This window comes from Triturus cristatus, chromosome 8 (assembly GCF_964204655.1).
Source record: "Triturus cristatus chromosome 8, aTriCri1.1, whole genome shotgun sequence".
Classification (NCBI taxonomy): Eukaryota; Metazoa; Chordata; class Amphibia; order Caudata; family Salamandridae; genus Triturus; species Triturus cristatus.
The window spans coordinates 930,562,724-930,582,932 of NC_140591.1; the positions used below are offsets into that span (position 1 = coordinate 930,562,724).

The following is a 20,209-nucleotide window of genomic DNA, read 5'->3' on the forward strand; positions in this document are numbered from 1 at the left end:
GTTCTAATCTACACCTGATTCTAGCCCAAAATATCTTCAAGATTTTGAAAACAGCACTCAGAAGAAGATGGCCCCTAAGATTGACTTCAAAATCTTCTTGTATATAAAAATGGTACACTCTGATAAATATGTAATCTATAGAGTTTTTGCTGTTATAATTTAAATGTGTACGTCATATCAACTTGTCTCCTTAGAATGTGGTATTAAATATGACCCTTAGATTTTCCTAAAAGAAATGTGCCCAACAATCTCCCAGAATTTGAGGTAGCTAGATAAAGATCACTATGATGGGCATTTCAAAATTAGAGGTAGAGGGACACAGATCACTGTGATGGACATTGTAAATAATTCAAAATGCCCCATGACAGTGTCCTTCTCTGGAGTGGGTTTTGAATATTTATATCGCTTCTCACCAACTAACATTACTTCTGGATGACTCCAAATTCCGGATTTGCTGCCAAGGCGCACAAGATCAATAAAACAATAACTATTAGATCAAATATAGTCTTCAGAAACATGTTGCACTGCAATTAAATGGCTGCTGCACAATTACAAAGAATTAATCAGACTATCAAGATCTAAACAAAGTATAGTTAAAATAACATACTTTTGGTGATCTGCACTTTCTATCTCTACATGTTGATTTGCCACCGAGGATAAAGGATGTGACGTCTATCATCTCTTTCAGCAGGACATGGTAAAACTCATGCGCTACCCAAAGAGCCATAGTTCCTTGGCCGAGCTCTGAAGCCAATGCATGTTTCACACTAGGAACCTGCAGCACTGGCACTGCACCACATGTGTACAAATAGTTTGAAAACTACTCCTCTACAAATGCATGAAGTTATTTTGCGCTGGTTCAACTGCAATGCCTTCATCAATGAGCAGAGTATTTTCAGACAAAAGGTTTCGAAGACTCACAAAAAGCCTTACTACCAAAGACTTGATAGAAGTTTCCCCTACTCAGCCTTGTTACACTTGTAGATAGGAAACAATTAATTAATCTAAAATCATTATTTGTGATACGATTTAGTTCAGGAATAAAGTGAAAGGTGGACAAAATAGAACTCCTGCAACAAGTTCTCTCCTAATTTTTATGTTTCACTTTATGGCATATATTAAGGAAGAAGCCTAGAGTTGACTTGGCTGGCAGGTAGTTGTAAATGACGAAGTGGAAGCCTTTATTAATTATAAATCCCCTCCCACCTGCAATTATATTGTCATTTGTGCCCTTAATGTACCTAATGGAGAGCTTCTATAACATGGAGGTTTTTACTGTAGATTGTAATAACAGGAACAATAACACATTCTGAGATTGAACATTTACAGAATCGGATTGTAGTCAGCGTACTTTTGTTCCATTATTTTAACCAATAACTTTATGTTTTTCTTCCAATATTTTAACCAATAACTTTGTTTGTCATTCTGCAGATGAAGGGGTTATCCTCCTCAACACTTTTAGCTTAGACTGACACATGCTTCTTGTTTAGGAAATCTATGGACCACTCACTGGGATGGAACTTAACTGTGATTTAAAATTCTTGTTTTATAACGTTAATATATTCTTAAGAACTTAAAAGATTGATAAGAGATATAACATTTCCCTTGTTGTAGTAAATCACCTTTATTCAGTTTCTAGGGGAACTAATGTTATCAGATTTGCTTTTGAATTTTTTGACTTATCTAACCCAATTTAGTTTAACATTTACCCTATTGTAGCAACGATGTGGGATTGAGTTGTCTGTTTACCTCAGAACACCATGGTAGCTAAAATATCCTGTGCATCATAGTATAAATTAAGAGCATTGCCTCCTTTACGGACAATTGAGGCTCAGACTGATCTTTCATGCTATTGATGTAAATGGAAAGAAAGACCTTTTCATAAGGGTTTGGGCAATGGGTGTTAAGTGTCAAGCTAGATATCCAACCGCATGAGACAAACTCCTTACAAATCTTCCAGTGACCTAAACTAATATCAACAAAACCAGGAGTGCAGTTCCTCTGGGAGAGAGGGGGGGGAGAGCGATTAGTCTCTATAGAATGCCCTCACACACCTAGCAAGGTGTCATGCTTCATCATAGGGCTGTGCTCCTCGTCGGGCCGGCGCTGCAATGCCCGACGGGCTCCCGCGAAGGGGCTCTTTTTCGGAGATCTTTTTAGAGACAGCCGTATGGGTGCGTGGGGGTAGGTGCAACACGTGTAGTGAGTAGTGGTGTGGTGGGTTAAAATAGGTATGGTATTGCCAATCAAGGAACAATTTTATTCTGGTGGTATACCAGCCTAATTAAAATCGGTGAACCCCAAGGGGATTATGATGCTCCCCAGGGAAATAGAAAGGTCGACATGTTTCTTGCCCTGTGCCCAAACGGGTCGGTGGCAATTCTTCAGGACCAAGTGAGAGAGTGCTCAAAATAATCTCTACTACATAGTGGGTGACAGTAAAATTAGTACATCACCAAAGAGAGTCCATTGGGTCTCAAAGGGGAGTGGACCCACTGTTGCGAGACCCCCATGGGATACAGATATTGCTGTACGGGTTCGCCAATAAAGCCGGAATTAGCTCGCCGAAAGTTGGGCGTGCGTGTAGCCGTGCTCCTACTGAGGCTTTGGCTTCCGGAAGCACGAACAAATACATTTTCATTAAGCGCTAGCATCCTAATTATTTCCTTACTCTTTAAACTGAACTGAATGTAAGGGTCTTCATCCACTTGGGGTTGCATATGTGCACCCAATACTTTGAATTATTACTACTTGAGGCAATTCTTAAAATTCCTGCATTCTGAGGTACTTCCTTGTACCACATTGTAGTAGCTGGATGTAGAATGTTGGATAACCTGGTAACTGGAAAGTTGCCGTTTGTGGTCAGGTTCCATGTTCTCCTTAGGAATGTTTGTATTTAAAGAATTTGTCAGTTGCTGCCTACTGTGTGCCACCGGCAGCTTGTTGAGTGGTTACTCGTGCAAATTACATCTAGACTATTTAGAATTGTCTCTGTCACCACACCTAAATACAAAAGGGGGACACATGTATTTGTATGAGGAAATCCAGAGAGCAAACATACAGGCTGTAAATCCCCCTATATATTTCTTAGAAATGCCAGGTGATCCTCCAATAAAAGGAAAGCATTGGTTTGAGGTGCAATTGGGGCACTTCGTTTCAATTACCTCTTCATGTGTTAGCTTTTTAGGACAGAGACATACTGAAACATCTACCTGAAATAGAAATGGATGAAGGAGAAAAGTTAGATGTATATCAAGAGACTGTAAAATAATTGCAGACTAGGTTTGATGCAACAAGTCAGGTTGTTATTTGTCATAAATACTTTAAAAGAATTCAAAATCCAAGTGAGGATGTAGATACATATATAACAGCCTTATGGAGACTCATTGCAGAGTGCCAATGTGAAACATTTGCTGATCAGTTCATAAGAGATCAGTTTATATGTCATTGCAAAGGCCAAATGATCAAACAAATGTTATTATCAATGGGTAACCACTCATTGGAGGATACCATTAAAACAACTGAAAGCATCGAGACCTCGCAGTTGCCAGCCAAAGAGCTAGAAGGTAGAAGAGCTGAATCAGTTGCTCTTGTTAAGACAAGTGGGGATAAAAGCGTTCAAGATAACAAGCAGGTGGACAAACCTAACACATTTTTTTCCCAGCAAAATGTATGTTTTTGTTGTCCAGTTAAAAACTTGACTTGCAGATTATGCAACAAACTGGGACATTTTGCAAAGGTGTGTCAATCTTCTAAAACTAAACAGCAGTCATTAGTCTTATTTAAAATAGATGATGATGCTCAAGATGAGGAAGATGTAAACATAAGAGAAGAGCTGAGAGACATGGTTTTAGTTAAGAGCTATGAAGAGAGAAGTGATAATACAAATCTGTTCATAGATCTTTATATTGAGGTCATGTTGGGTGACCAAAGTTTGAAACCCAATGGAGAGCCATGTTTCTAACAAAAGGGTAGGACGACACAGACATTGCCAGAGATTCACCGGCAAAGATTGGATGTTGGAAGATGATAACAATGTAGTCCCCCTTAATCACTTTAGTCAAGGGCCCAATCCATCCCACTCTCCTTGTTAGCAGCATTTGATGTGCTCTGCCAGACGGGAATATAGGGTTCACATTAAGCCAGTGAGCAACTTTATTCTTCAAAGATTCTGAGGTTTCACCTGATCCCAGATTCAAGGGGGGTACATTGACCATGAGAGCAAAATAGGGTGACCTAGCTGGTCGCAAATTGATTGTAACTGGGCCACTATTAGAATTAACACGGTGCACTACTGGAGTCTGTGGCTGGGTATCTGTGAGTGGTAGGTGAATCAAGTGGGAATTAAGTGTAGCTGTTGACTGCTGCATATTTAGATACTGTGGTATTTGGAGCCCTAGATCAACCCCTGATCGCACCCTACCACAGAGCCTGTGGAATCGGCCCTGGTATTATGCAAGCCCCAGAAAGAGCCCTGCCAGAAAGTCGAGATTAACCCAAAGTAGAGATGGAATTATTCTGCCCCATGCTCGAAAGGGAAGGCTTCACTGTGGTGGTTTAGTCATGCTCATGTTTGTCATGTTCTGTCAGATAGAGGTTACTTTTTCGATTTTTCCTTCTTCTAGCTTGTCCAACTTCTCTTCTTCTGTGGTGACAATTAATCTTTAATAATGCCCAATAATTTACCCAAAATAGGAGCCCAAAATGACCCATTCAGAGGGATTGTCTGTGCCACTACAGACCGGGTCGGGGGAAACAAGGGGGCATGGGCTAACAGCAACAACCCTTCAGCTCTTCCTTTTATGTTTGGATGCTGGTGAAAAAACTGAAGAAATGGAGGCCATAGTGGGAGGGGCTGCCACTGGTACAATAGGAGGTTGCTGATGTACAAGATCTTCCGGAGCCTAACTAATACTATGTCTCTCTACCAGATTCTGCTCCCCAACAAGACTGATCATGGTCATAGACCCCTCAGTTGCCTCCACAAGCTCACTTGGCCCTGCCAAGGCTAGAGATAGACAGTGCTCTGGTAGGTTAGTCTCCTTTAAGATGACTCCCATAGCTCATGCAAAAAAAGAGTCTATCATAGTGCATTTTATATCCGCTTCTGGCTTCGCACTCTAAGTCTTGCGCTTGCCCTTGGCAGTAGATAAGTTCTATCTGATAGTGCATTGGGTTGTAGTACTTGGCCCCTTGTGCAGTATATTGTACATATATCCTGGTTGAAATTCAAAGGAGAAAGATAAGACCATGCATTGCCAACAAAAATGCAGACGTGCGATTCCCACTTACTTCCTGGGCAGCATGTCCAATGTAACAAGGCAGATCAAAAAATAGTAGGAAGCCAAACCACAAAAATCAAAGGCTGAGACAAAACAGAGCCAGGGCCAAGAAGTTGGGCCCGGCCCAGTCTCGTTCTGCCGTAGACAGGTGTAGAGGGGCCTGCTCATTGCCAAATCTTCACCCTGGGCGGAAGCCCAGGTACTTTCCGTGCTGTGAGACTTGTTTGGCACTTTTGTGGACACCTCCTGGCCCCACCCAACCAAACTGAAGTCTGAGGGACAAAGCCCCACCCCGGACAATGGCCAGCAAGCAGAGTTCTCAATGCGCGCAGGAAACCGCCATAATTGCAAACAGTGGTCAAGTAAGATGTAGTAATAGGTTAAAGAAATTACCTAAGCATTTCAGGGTATGATTTTTGGGTGTGGTATAATTATAACTGTTGTGTTTATCAGTGTGAAAGGTTGTCAGGAAACAGGCAGTAAACCGTTATTTAAGTGCATTATAGTATAATAAATATACTGTTTGTATTTTGTTTAATTTAGCATTCTCCCTTGTTAAATGTAATTCTAATGAACATCAAAGTACGTAGTTTTATTAGTTTTTTGTGCAGGGAAAACCCATCTAGTAGCTGGATGTAGAATGTTGGATAAACTGGGAGCTGTAACGTTGCCATTTGTTGTTAGGTTCCTTTTTAGGTCTCGCCTGGCGAACGCAGCGCGAAAGCGCTGTCGCCAGCGAGATCTCTTGTTGCTGACTTGCCTCGGAAGTGGGACAGGAGATGGGCACGCGCAGGGCGATTTGCGATTGGAGCCTGTGAGCGCGCACGTACAGCCACGCGGTGTGCACATCTCTCCCCTTCCGTCCTCGCTAGCCTCATGCAATATCCCTTTTTTTTAATGAGCACGCGAGCTTTAAACTGCAAATTCAATAAATCACACACTTCTAAACCCTAGTACTCCACCATATAAGCATTTCGCGTGCCAGCTTTAGAAACATTTCTACAACAAACAAAGCGTTTTTTGTAATTTATTGGCAGTATAAAGCATGCGAGCTCCAAGCGCGGTGCGCTTTACACTTACAGCTTGCCTCACCCCACTTACCGGCTCATGTGGGGACTCTGCGCTGCTCCTCGGCTGGTCTCTGTCTTCAGCCGGTCACTGCAGCAACACGCGGGGCTCCGTCTTGCTCACAGGAGCCCCGCCTAAAATGCTGCTTTGGCCACACCATGCAGCATTCACGAAGACGGGGTGGGCTCCCGCCGGACTTCCTGCACTGATTTTTTATTTTGTGTTTTGGGCGCTTTGGCGGCCCCCTCCCTGGGGCAGCATTTATTCAGGCGCCGTCACTGGGCACGAGCTGCAGGCCACGCCGATGTGCACGCTCATGCCGTGCCTACAGCTCGTGCATGGTGCTCTTTCACTTTCCCTTGTTGTAGGAAGCGGTGGGTGTACAGCACCCCTGAAGGCTTTTGAAGGTGGGTGCTGAGCGGGCGGGGCAGGGACGACAGGCTGGAGTACCAGCAACCAACTCATGCCCGCCCCAGGTCTTGAGTATCTTGCATGTGAGTGTGCTAGGCACAGCCCCTCGCTCTGAGACCCTCTCCATATGCTGCTTGTCTCCATCCTTTCTCCTCTTCACTACTCTTTACTTCCTTCCTACTTTATTTCTTATCCCTTCCCTCCCCACCATGCTTCTATTCCTACTTTACTTTCTTTTCTCTCTACTTCTTTCCCTCCAGACTTTCACCGCCAATCTTTTCCTTCTTCCTCACTCCTTCTTTCTTACCAGGTTTCTTCTTAAACATCAGTTGCTATTTTAATCTAACTCAGTGGTACCAATTTTCACAATATCCGGATATAAGCCTTTACACCTGCAGGCTTATGGACAGCTGCAGCAGGTGCATTAACCACCCGAACAATCTCTGCTGCGGATATAGCGGCAAGCACGTTGTATCTCGGTCGCTTTAGCTCACAATGAACAGCGAAGAGCATCATGTCCGTTTTCACATAATAGAAATAAAGGAATCAGTCCCGATAGTGAGGGTGCTATTCCGGGGTAGTTTAGAGTAGGCGTTGATGACGAGATCTCTGTATACAGGCCACAAGTTTGCGAGCGCGGACCGAGCCTTTCTGCTTCTCACGTCGATAACAAGTTGATATAGTGCTTACATCCCAAAGGCACCCACAGGTGCTTCCCGGGACTCTGCAGTTTTGTAGGTTAGGTGGTGAGAGCAGTAAAGATGTTAGTGACGCAAAGTGATGGCGGCGGTCACTTTAGTGGTGGGCGAAGGGCTGTAGGGGGGTGAGCGTGATTGTGCATGTGTGCTTGGGAGCACGCAGGGGGGCAGCGGTGCTGGCGTGGATAGTGGGTGTGACTTTGAGGGGAAATGGTGATAGTGGTGAAGGAGATAACTGTACCACAGATAATGGTAGCAGTTTTATAGAAGTCTACGATGTGCCCACTAAACAAGTATAGCCAAGGCAGCTGCGATGCACGCTTCTTAAGGGTCTTGCGTACTGGCCCAAAGTCTGCCCTCTGTTGCAGAGATAGCAGTAGCATGCACTCATCTTCTGTGCGCAATCTGCTGTGAGTAATCTGCTTTTAAAAGGCTTATGGGAGGTTAGTGCCTCTATATTGCGTATGTTTTTGCATGCAGTTAATGGCAAGAACACTTTATTCCTCAGTAAGGGCATCTTTGAATGTTGTTCAGCATTAATCTCTTACATGCTGTCTAAGCACTTTTGATATTACATGTGGGGAGCCAAATATATCTTTTTGTGGTTTGTCTGTTCTCATCCGTGTGAGTGAGCAGCCTATCTTCTTTGTCCTTTAATCATTTCTCAATTAACACTGTTGCACCTGTGATTCATAAATCGCAAGTTGACTTGCTGTGTCTTTCATCACTGTGTGCCTTTCTGTGTGCTGAGCACTGTTTGGACTCCTCTCTCTGTATCATAGCCATAGTTGTGCACTACTGGCTGCAATCGGTTTCATCGGTTGGGGTTGGAATGTCCCATGTAATTGCAATTTTGTTGTTTTCTGTGGTTCTTGCTGAATCCCGAGGCTGATGTCCGTCTGGCATTGATACAGTGCTTGTTTGCACAGTTTCTAGATTATGAGACTATGCCTGTTTGTACATCAGTCTCCCAGCAGGTGCCCTTGACATCCAGGCGTGAGACAGTCTTCAAAACAAGCATTAAAAATGCAATAGGTCTCGCCTTTTATTAAGTTAAAGCCATTTGCTTTGCTATACAATACCATTAGCAAAGCAAACGGCTTTACATTAATCAAAGGCAAGACCTATTGCATTCTCAATGCTTGCTCTCCTTAGGAATGTTTGTGTTTAAAGAATTTGTCAGTTGTCACCTACTGTGTGCCACCAGTTGCTCGTTGAGGTGTTACTCCTACAAATAAACCTATCTTGACGGAATCTTCTTTGTTTCTAGTCTGCTACTCGCTTGTTTGTCCTTCTCAGCTGCCCCTTCACTGCAAACACCTGCCCCTGGCATGAAAGATCCATTTGTGCAAGGGCGTAAAGATGCTGCCCTTGCCTCTGGCAAGTAAAGGCAAGGCAATCAGACCTCAACTTACGTACAACCCTCAGTGAATCGTATCCACTAATGGGCATGCACCTAATAAAGTAAGAGGTATTTTTTTTCAGTATTTATTTTCAATTTTCATTGGTCGGTCAACAGGCAGTACAGCAATCCAGAGCACCACAAAGTAAATAAAAAATGGGAAACAGGTCTCATTAACCCACATTCATATATCACAAATGCCCTTCCGTTCCCCTTGTCTGGTCTCTGCCACAGTCATCGAACCGCCATGCATGTGTTTTGACTGCAAACTCGTAAATATAAATCAACTCCGTGCCCCTCACCCACACCCTCCCACACTGTCTTACAGACACATTATACCATCAATAAGCAAGGATACAGATTCATTAAGGTCACAGTGCCTCTCCAAAAAGACGTACAGATACAGGAAGCCCCTACTGGGCTGAGGATACAACACAACCTTTAAGGAGACTGTCTAAGAGAGCCTCAGCATCTATGTGTGTCTTTTTCATGTGTGCCTCTTCAGCACCTACCCACTAGATGAGGTCATTTTCCAGGCCATGACCTATGGGGGCTGGGGGTCAATCCAACTGATCACTATGCGCCCCCTGGACATAATGAGCCCCAGGAGCGTATTCCTCACGCTCAGGGATTTTTGGGATTGTCAGGAATCTGCCCCAATCGGCATTGAAGAATCCGCTTAGAGACATACCACCCCGTAATATGTTTCATAGTTGACGGGTCCTCTGTCCAGAAAGGCACAATGTCATCACAGTGCCATAACGTGTAGAAAAGCTGCATTCAATACTCCGCAGCGAGGACAACGTGGGTCCCTAGCTGGATATATGGAATGCAAACTCATATGGGACATGCAGGTCATGTGTACCATGTTATATTGGATCTGATGGAATCTAGATCAAGTCGAGACTTTATGGACCCCAGCATGGATTTTCTGCCAATCTGTGGGGGTAATAGGGTCGTCACTGGCTGTCTGCCAGGCCTCCTCCACATGCAGACATGGTAGCCTCTGGTCTACGCGTTGGCCCCTATATATATGTGAATATGTATGTGAAATAAGTCAGTGTCTCTGCCATAGACAGCAACGTTACCAGGGTTTGTGTAGGGTCAGGAGCATCAGGGAAGGATAGCAGTGCCAGCAATGTTGGCATATTGGAAAACCTGCCCCCCTCCTATACCAAAAGAGGCCATAGCCTCCTGCATATTGACAAAGTGGCCCTCTGGGTATAAGTCCGATAACATTATGCTGCCCCCTGGCTGCCATCTATTAACTGCCATATAGTCAGCTATTCGGTCAAATGGGCGCTGTAGCCAAATATCCAAATCTGGGGCATAATGCGTGTAGCAGATAACACGTTTTACTGCCCTGTCCCAAAGCCCACCCATGAGTCGGATCAAGTGACTGGCCATCTGGGTATGCACTATTTGACCTCCCTGACCTATGATCGGTAGTATAGGTTGCACTTCAGCCTCCGATCTCTCCTTCAGCCGCAGGTCTCGCATACACAGCATCAGTAGGCTGGATGACCTGTCTCCCCAGGGTCCTCTGGGAGGGGGAAAGGGGAGCGCCAACACTTCAACCACAGATGAGGCCCAAGCCCGGGTCTTGCATCTCACCTGCACGGTGATGCCCACAAAATTCAGCAGCTGGGTGCTGCCATTTTATTTAGGCCTTGGCAGTCCGCACCACTCTCTGTCGCCTCTGGGAGGCATCGATTCGGTGCTGGATATCACACCACAGGAATCCGCCACCTCCCCAAGGGCGGCCCTCTGCAGCATCACAGTATCAGGGGTGAGAATTGGGCCCGGGCCTGCACCGTCAGGAGCCAGCAGCGCAACCTCTCAGGCCACCCAGTGTCCGCGGCCCTGATGCCCCCAATCGTCAGTCGGGTGGTGGGGGCCCTGTTGCTGTTTCCAGTTCACTGTCAGGGCACCAAAAGGATCCCCTATGCAAGCGATAACCGGAGCAGCTCAAGTCAGGGCCGCTGATGGCACAGGATAAGGCAGGCTTGTATTCCCTTCTGCTAGAGCTGTCCAAGGGTGCGTCTTGTCAGCCATGTTGCCTGGCCACACCCTCCAATGTAGGAGGTCTGGTTCTCGGCCCCATAATTATTTACTTTGCTAAGTAGGTTAAACGCCATTATTTGCTGGCATAACTAAAGCACATCTGTGGTGAAATATTATTATGACGTAAATGGAATATTACAAAACTTGCTGTACAATGCGAAGCGGAGAAGAGTGTAAATGCAGGTAAAACATTCAGATAAGATTTCTTTGTTAAAAAATATAAGAATCTTATAGGAAAATCTAGTCTAGACAAACATTAAAATCAATATATTTCTTCTCTGCAGGTGACGGAAGGAAAGCAGACTTTGGAGAAATGTTTGAAATTGTCCCGAAAGCTACGAAAAGAAATGAGTACTCTGACAGAATGGCTGTCAGTGACAGATTCGGAATTGACAAAGCGATCGGCAGCGGAAGGGATGCCCATGAATCTAGAAGCAGAGGTTGCCTGGAGCAAGGTAAACAATGTGTGCATGTGCTCACTACCTTGATTGAGGTAGCTGCCGGCTCAGCCTTATATTATGATCCTCGCTAATGTATTCATACGACACATAGTAAAGGGGAGTCCAGGTCTTGTTTCGAGACACATTTTCATGGGATCTTACATTGTGAAGCACCTTTTCAGGAGGGTGTATCAAGTTTCATCTGTTATTATTTTCCCGCCAGTTTCTTTAACATTTATTCTCAATGTGAAATGCACGTTTCCTCTAAAGGCACAGTGTTGATTTGCAGTCATGATTTAAGAGCAGATAGTTATACTCAAAAATATAATTAGATACGAACTGTTGTGAGGAACCTGCAGATTTCATTGTTAATCTCAAATGACATATGCTATTTTAATCTAATAATTAGTTATATTTGTAAGGGTTCGGATGAATACAGATCAATACCTTTTAGCAATATGGGTCGACATAATTGCTGTTTTTTGGGCTTTGAGACAATTTTGAAATTAAATTAAAAATAATATAGTAACTTTGAAATTACGCAATAGCAATGCAATTAAGAATATATGCACTTCATATGTAATTCATACGAAAACTTTCAAAAAGATAAAGTCGGAATACACATGAACACAATGAAACATTCCAAGCTGCACCCTCACTGGTAATAGAATATTATTTCTGTCCTTACAACATTTTTTTTTTATTGATAGTCTTTAAAATGCTTTTCACCTGCTTGACCCATACCCGCAAAAGTTCTTTCATTAGCCAAAACGCACTCATTGCTCCTACTTAAAACATGCACTTGCTTTGTAATGGATCGAAAGGTGATGCCAGAGTTTCTTCATACATGAACTGTTAGATTGGATTGTATATTTAATTCCCACTAGCGAGTTACCTGTTAAATACACAGATATGATATTTAGGGAGACCTGAAAGCACATCACCAAACCCACTAGCCAAGTGTTTGAAATTGTTACAAAGGTATGTGTAGTATATTTGAGTTATATTCCTTTAGAAAACCAAATATGAAATTAAGCTTTAATTCTGGAAAGTCCAATGGAAGTTCAGAAGATTCGGATCCATGTACATTTTTAGGATGACTCTATGTAAAAGCGTTTTATGTGGACATACTGCTAATCTGTCATGGATCAGTTTTTCCGGATGTATGACGTTACAACGCACACTTTTACAACGCATGCACTTACAACGCATTTTTTACAACGCAACATCCACTACAACGCATTCCATTACAACGCATGACACTACAACGCATTTTTAAAAACTACCTTTACAACGCATTCCATTATATCGCATACTACCTTTACAACGCATACCATTACCGTCTTTCAGAGCAATAAAATAAACAAACCATGACCATGTAAAGACAAATGATAATAAACTGACTAATTTCCATTCCATGATTGCGATTTTGCACATATTTTTCGAATGGGTCAACGCTGGGGGGTCATTTATGACTATCCAATGAAAATTATAACAAACCGATCAATCTCTTTTTTAAGCTTGCGACTCTGCACAGACTTTGTATTGTATCGGTCACACTGGTCATTCTTAAATTGTATCTCTTTTTTTAACTCATGTGTTTTTTATACAAATGTCTACATGTTAAATTGTTCATGCTTTTATGGTTTGCAAATTATCTTACCGAATAAAGCTTATTCTGATTCTGATTCTTACTACTTTAGCTACGTTTTATAGCTCCCCAGCCTGCATTTGGAATACATTTATCTCAAAGCAATAATATATTGCGTACATAGTCACAATATCATTTTTTACAATGCAAATGAACATTTTGGGAGGAAAAAAGGGTGGATGGTAAAGGTAATATTCATGGAATATATTGCGATGGCCAAAATAGGTGTGCAGGGGAAAAACACTGCCTTAGATCTTGACGTGTCAATGGGCTCGAATCAATACTTTAAGAGATTTCCGGGCTAGCTTCTGTTCATTAAATTGCATTTTCACCTTTAATACAGCAGTTAAAATATCTAAATCAATAACGAAGTGTAAATAAAAATAATTGCTTAGCTTCTAATTTACCTGTCAAAATGACATACATTTAACTAATGTATTTATTAGGTCTTTTTCATTTTGTAAGAATTTTTTTAATTAACATTGTGATTCCATTTGTTAGAGTCCTAGATTTTGCACAGTTTAAATTAAGATTTTCCCAACATTTCTGCCAAAACATGATCAGTGGATGATTTAGCCGTGGAGCCCGCTGTAGCAGGCTCTACCGGCCATTAAAGGCCTGCTCCAGCATTAAAGGCCCTAGCCGTAGACAAGGGTCTTTAGCAAAGGAGTGGGCCTTTAATGGCCAGTAGACCCCGCTACGGAGGGCTCTAAGGATATTAGAACATTCCATCCCTAGACGACAGAATGTTCTAATTTGTTAAAAAAAAAAAAAGGCCTCCTGGAGCCCGAAGGGGTTGAAATCCCCTTTGGCTCCGTGAGGCCCAGCTGTGAACAAACATTGTAATGTTGATACTCCAGGCGCTTCTACAAGCCATTAGATACCAGGAGAACTCCATTATCTTCAATGGAGTGCTCAACATTCCAATGTTCTAATAAACTTTCACTTCACACTGGGTGACCTTATTTTTAGGTTTTGTCATCCAGAGAAGTATCTTACAAAAATGCATTTACGAATAACTTTCTACATACAGACTGTTGAGGCCAACTTCAAAGATACCCTTAAGTGTATGTTTGATAATAACAGACTGGACATGGAAGTAGCGGTTCTGGATCCAACCATATGTGTTTAAAAAGGGTGGCGTGGCACGTTCTGCCTGTTTCCCAGATGCTCTTGCTCTAGCACTGAGACTCTTCCTGCTTGAAGGCCACACAGTGGTTGATTTGCTTTTCAATGTTCACATTTCTATTACCCTTACTGTGGTTTCAAGTCATTGCATGGGCTGGAGGAGAAGAACCACATGATCCAACATCAACTAAATTGAAAAGTTCCACCCAGATGTAAAACGTACATTATAATACCTCTTTGAGTTTAACAGGGACATAATAACTAAAACATTAATAGCACAAGTCTATACAAATGTCATCCCAGAAGATATTTGAAAACATAAAAGCTTCTCCTTTGCAATGATTACAAGTCAATGGATTGTCATTCAGACTTTTCAGTAGGTCTGCCCTGGGGGCAGAACAGGCATGTGCATGATTTACATGATAATGTAACCCCAAAATCCCACACAAATGTCTATGTTTACAGTCAAGCTACTGCCACTGAATCAACCTAAAAATAGAAGCATGACATATTTGCATTTCATAATAATGTTAATGTCAGCACACACCTTTTTTCTGGAAACCTTTATTTCATGCTGCTTGGTGAGTCAGGTGTGACTATGGTATCGTTGCTTTTGACTGGAAATTGCTTCTATATAACATTATAGAAATAACTTCATCCTTTGAGATACATATTCACTTTCTCTGATGATGCTGAGAGCATTGAGGAAAGTTATTTCTTAATCACTGTTAAATCACTGGCTTTTAATGCATTAGTCTGCATTAGTATCTTACTGCATTTTCCTACTCATTCACACTCCTCTATTATTATCTTTCCAACCTTTCAAACAGTTTAATTTCAAATTTCTGTTTCCGTTTTTCCTTCTCAATAAAGACCCTACTGTATGTTCCTACTTGACTCGCTGTGGTGTTGATCTGGGTGAAAATATCAGCAAAGGGAATCTATTAATGAAGAATGGGCCAAAATTGATGCGGTGAACCCGGTTTTCCACTTCCCACATCAGGAGAAATTACGCCCTGGGTTTAGGGTAGTCTCGCTAGACTTGATTAAACTGCAATCCTGACCAGCTTCCATAAAGACTCCATTCCCCCTTATGCCTTAATATTATGGTCTTGTGAGATCTAGGTAGACCAGACTGAGAATATACAGGAAAAGATAAAATGTAATCTATGAAGTGTTCCAAACCATAAGAAATTGATGGTATCTACAATATTGCATGATATCAGTATTTAGTAATATAGGAATACATATAAAGTCTTTTTATTACTTACCAAATAACTATCCCAATACATGAGCTAAAGGGAATTGATAACCATTTCATAATCAATGATGCATATTACTATTTCTAAAAGCACATGACTTAAAGAGTTCCCCATGCCTTGCAGTGAGGATTCTGCTTCTGCATTTATAAAATGAATGGCGTGAGCTGTTGTGTTCATTAGCCAAAATTCTGACAGTTTTCATATGTACACTCCAATCACGATGGCTAAACAGGAAAGTAGCCAGGCAGGCATCTGCCCCATTCAAAAGCTGGTGTAATCCTTCATTAGTGCTCATGGACTATATCAAAACAGATATTTCTCAGATTACTGTAATTGTAATTTAAAATAGTAGGTTATTAATAGTGACCCACTACGAAAGCTCTATAGATGAGAATTCTGTATTGACATGAAATTTTATTAGGAAAAAGGGATACCTGTATTAATGTGTAACATTCAGTATTCGTTTAATCAATGTTTCTTATATGGTGGACGCAACATATTGGAAATACTAATTATGTAAGAATTGTGCAATATTCTTAACTATCAATATTTTAAACCAAATGGGTAAAGTCTGAGCAATATCAATTTAAAGGAAAAACAAAGATGCCTTGCTTTCCTTAAGATTGTCCATATTGCCTTTTCTTTGACAGTTGTGCAGCTATGAACTGATTCCTGTTCTCATAGATCCACTGGACCATACAAATGCTGCATGAAGCAAATATAAACCTTTATCAGGGTCAACAGGTAACCAACCAGCAGAGTCCTGCTCCTGATCCCACAAATGAGCTGAGGACTGTTATTTTAGATTCTTTTTGCAGCTATGGTTTGCACCATCAGGAAATTCTATGAAACTGTCCAGTGACCTCTTGTCAAAAGGGGAGAGCCATGACTCACCGTGACAGCCAGCATTTCATACAGAGAACCAAGGGGAATGGATTTCCCTAATATAAAATCAGGATGAAAACTTTTTTTCATTAATTCATTACTAATCTAATCATTGGGTATCCTGCCTAGACCTTTCCAAAATAGCTAACATAGACTATTGTCTCAGCGTATTTTGTTAAGTACCTTCAATTTCAGTGTTAATTTAGAGGCATTATTTGCAGGTGGTATTTGTTGGAATCAATTTTACCTTCCATGAGTAAACATTACTCTTGTCAAGTAAGAGACTTGAACAAAATTGATGTAAAATCCCTCACTCTTCTGAATTTCCTGTGGCAATCAGCCACTGTAAATATAGAAGGGGGTTGAATGATGCCTTATTCTAAATTTGATATCAGGCTTCTTCAAATGGTTACACTATGTTTGAGTGTTACGATGCCTCCTAACTCACATGAAAAGGGATGAACTTAAAGTCAGTATGAAGGCAAACATTTAAGTGCATTGGTAATGTGCTAGTCAAGCACCATATCTCCTGCCATTCATTATCCAATCCACAAAAGCAATCCTTATGTCATCTGATTATTTATTGTTCATGTCTAGCAGTTATTGAAGAATCACATACTTTTGTACCTCGCCCTTTTTGCAGGTTTATCCCTAAACATTTTGCCTCCTATTTTTCTGACCCCGTTTTTGGTGGCTTTAGGACTCTGGACACTTTACCTCTGCTGATCAGTGCTAAAGTACATATGCTTTCTGTCTAAATTGTATTGGTAATTGGCTATTCATGATTGGCATATTTGATTTACTGGTAAGTTTCTAGTAGAGTGCACTATATGTATGCCCAGGGTCTGTAAGTCAAATGCTGCTAGAGGGCCTGAAGCACTGGCTGAGCCACTGTACACTTGTCTCAGGCCTGCTATTGCAGTGTCTGTGAGTGCAGTTTTAAACTGCCAGTTGGACCTGGCAAGTCGATCCACTTGCCAGGCCCAACGCTTCCCTTTTGCCACATGGAAGGCAGCCCTATAGTAGGCCCAAGGTACCCCAATGGGCAGGATGCAGTGCATGAGAAAGGTAGGACATGTATTGGTCTCATTTGCATGTCCTGATAGTGAAATACTGCCAATTTCGTTTTTCACTGTTGCAAGGACTACCTCTCCCATAGGCTATAATTGGAGCTGCATTGTAACAATTTACAAGCGCAACTTTCAATTGGGTACAGCTAGAGATTTGGAGTTTGGGATCTCTGAATTTAAAAACACATATTTTAGGAAAGGTGGTTTATTAATTGTGTATTTTAAAAAGTAGGCATTTTCTGGCTTTACCATCATGTGCAATCAACGTCTGGTTTAGTCTGACATGGAGGAGGCTGTTTGTGCATTCACTCTAAACAGTCACACAAAGGGAGCTCAGGTGTACCCTGCATATCCTGATGGCCCATCACCAGGCTGGTGGGTTTTCCTGACCTAGAGTGGTGGGAGGAGTGGTCACTGACACCTGAATAGGACTGTGACTGGCCTCTCACAAGGCCGTCTCCACCCCCTGGAGTGTACTGGAGCCAAGACCAGGCAGAACAAGAACTTGTGCATTACAAAGATAATCCTTTGAAGAATGCCTACTTCAAATGCCAAAATGGGTATAAGTATTGGACCTAAAACCCCTGACTTTTAGAACACTTCTGGATCAAGAGGAACCTCTGCCAAGGTGAGGAGGAGTAATGCCCCTTTGCTGTGCGTTGCTTTGCTGGGTTGACCTGCAGTTGCTTTGCTGGGTTGACCTGCAGTTGCTGCTTCTGCTTTGGAGAGGAAAAGGACTGTCTCTACAAGGGCTTGTGTGTGTTTGCTTCCTGTTGGAAGTCTCAGAACCATCAAAGACTTCACCTGCAGCCTCCCTGAATGCCACTGCTGGGAGTTCTGACCTGCCAGGTGGTGCAAATGCCAGTTCTGGGCCCTTGGAGGTTGTTCCTGCTGCAAAGACGTGCTTGAAACCATCAAAAGCGGTGCATCACCCTTCCAACACCTGTTTTTCCAATGCAGCACCGACATGCAGGAGATTTTTCCACGCATTGCTGCCGTGCGGCTGAAGAAATTGATGCAACAACTGTCAGCGGCAGAAGAAACTGCTGCAGCCTTAGTTCAGCTTACCGTGTCTCTGAAGTCCGAGACCCCCACACTGACTGTGATGCAGGCCTTGCTGTGCGGCTGAAAGAATCGACGAATCATGGGACCGCGGTTGAAGAAATTGACTTAGCGCCTGTTTGTCACCGCCTCATCGACCTACAAATCATCCGGATTTCCACACATCGCACATGTGCTCCAAGTTTGTTTTGACACATCAGACCAGAGCCATCTTGGATTTTGATGCATTGCTTCCCCCCACAGTCTGTATTTGACACAACACTTCTCCTGCGTGCAGCAGAACTGACGCATTGCTTCCCTGTGGACTCGGAAACTGATGCATCACAGTGTTTTCTGAAGCTTCTCTCCTGTCCAGTGTTTTGCCTTGTGGGTTTTGATGCATCTGAGGTACTTTGTGTAACATTACCGCATCCATAGAGTTCAATGGACAGAATTGCTTGAAACCTTTTAAAAGCCATATTTTGAGTTGTGTATGTTGAATTTTTGTTGTTTTGGTCTTGTTTGGTTTAGATAAAGATACTTTATTTTTCTAAACTGGCGTGGTGTCCATTTGTAGTGTTTTCACTGGGTTACTGTGTGTGTTATGTACAAATATTTTACATCTTGCCTCTGAAATAGGCCTGACTGCTTGTGCCAAGCTACCCAAGGGGTGAGCAGGGGTTATCTTCGGTGTGTAATCCTCTTATCCTGACTAGAAGGCAGGGTCCCTAGTTGTACAGGGTGTATACCACTGCCAACTAGAGACCTCTGTTTTGGCATGGAAAGGTTTTGAGTCCATGGTGTTTTATCATAGTAGCTGTTATTGTATTGACTTGAAGGAGCATCCTCCCAAAATTAAACTGCCACAGATATTCACACCACCCAAACAAGGAATGCTATTCAAGCATAAGAATGACTCCAGGCATAAGGAACTGTGTGCATCAATTGCTTACATAGACATTGGGAGGATGTGCAGTCTATAAGGGTACATGATTCTGATATAGCAGAATAGGTCAGTTGGTGTTATACTCATCCTATATTCTTGAATAGAATTACATCTCTTCAAAGTATGGTCTGGCTTTAGGCCATTTCATTTTTTCACTATCAAATATACAGGCAGGCCACGTTGACTGCCTCAGGTCACTCAGGACCACAATATGAACTCTAAATGTAAACATGTTTAGTTTGGAAAACAAGTTTATGGTGCACATTTCTGAACACAAGAACTCCAACATGTGGTATGTGAAGAAACAAAAATTGTCTGTCTATTTTTAAGATAGAAAGGAAACCGTGGAAACAGATGATGGACAATTGTAGGCTTCATGGACATTCATGGCGAGATTTACTATTAGTTGACACAAGGCAATGTGCACCAAAGTTGCTCTGGTGCCTTGCGTCAAAGGGAAAGAGAAAGAATGTGGCATATTTTCAAAGATATGGTGCATTTTTTCTGTATCCAGTGCTGGCAGTCATGCGCCAGCGCACACACCCTTAAGTCATGGTGTAAGGATGGGTACTTTCTCTGTAGCATAGGTTTTCTTCTGGAAGGGGGCCCTCCCAAAACAAAACTGTGCTTTAAGGCTTTTCCCGCTTTGTATATATGTTGTACAATGCACCACACATGCAAAGTTGGAAAACTGAGAAGAAATTAAAAAAAAAAAAATCGTTATGCCTGCCTTGAGGACGTGTAAGGTTTTGGCTCAAATCACTGTCAATCAATGTTTGTAGACATGGATTTGCATTGAAACCTAGGATTGGTTGCCTGGAAATGCCTGTAGACTACTCATGGAAAGTCAGCTTGACTCAA

At 42.3% G+C, this 20,209-nt stretch overlaps 1 protein-coding gene across 14 annotated transcripts in view; it reads left to right on the forward strand.

The window, feature by feature from the left end:
• The window catches only part of DMD (dystrophin), a 7,596,173-nt gene that overhangs the window by 3,302,785 nt on the left and 4,273,179 nt on the right, over nt 1-20,209 (forward strand). For all 14 annotated transcript variants that reach the window (XM_085622447.1, XM_085622454.1, XM_085622449.1 and 11 more), the window contains one exon: nt 11,210-11,380. In XM_085622447.1, coding sequence (XP_085478573.1) covers nt 11,210-11,380 — 171 coding nt within the window. The remainder of the gene's footprint in view (nt 1-11,209; nt 11,381-20,209) is intronic.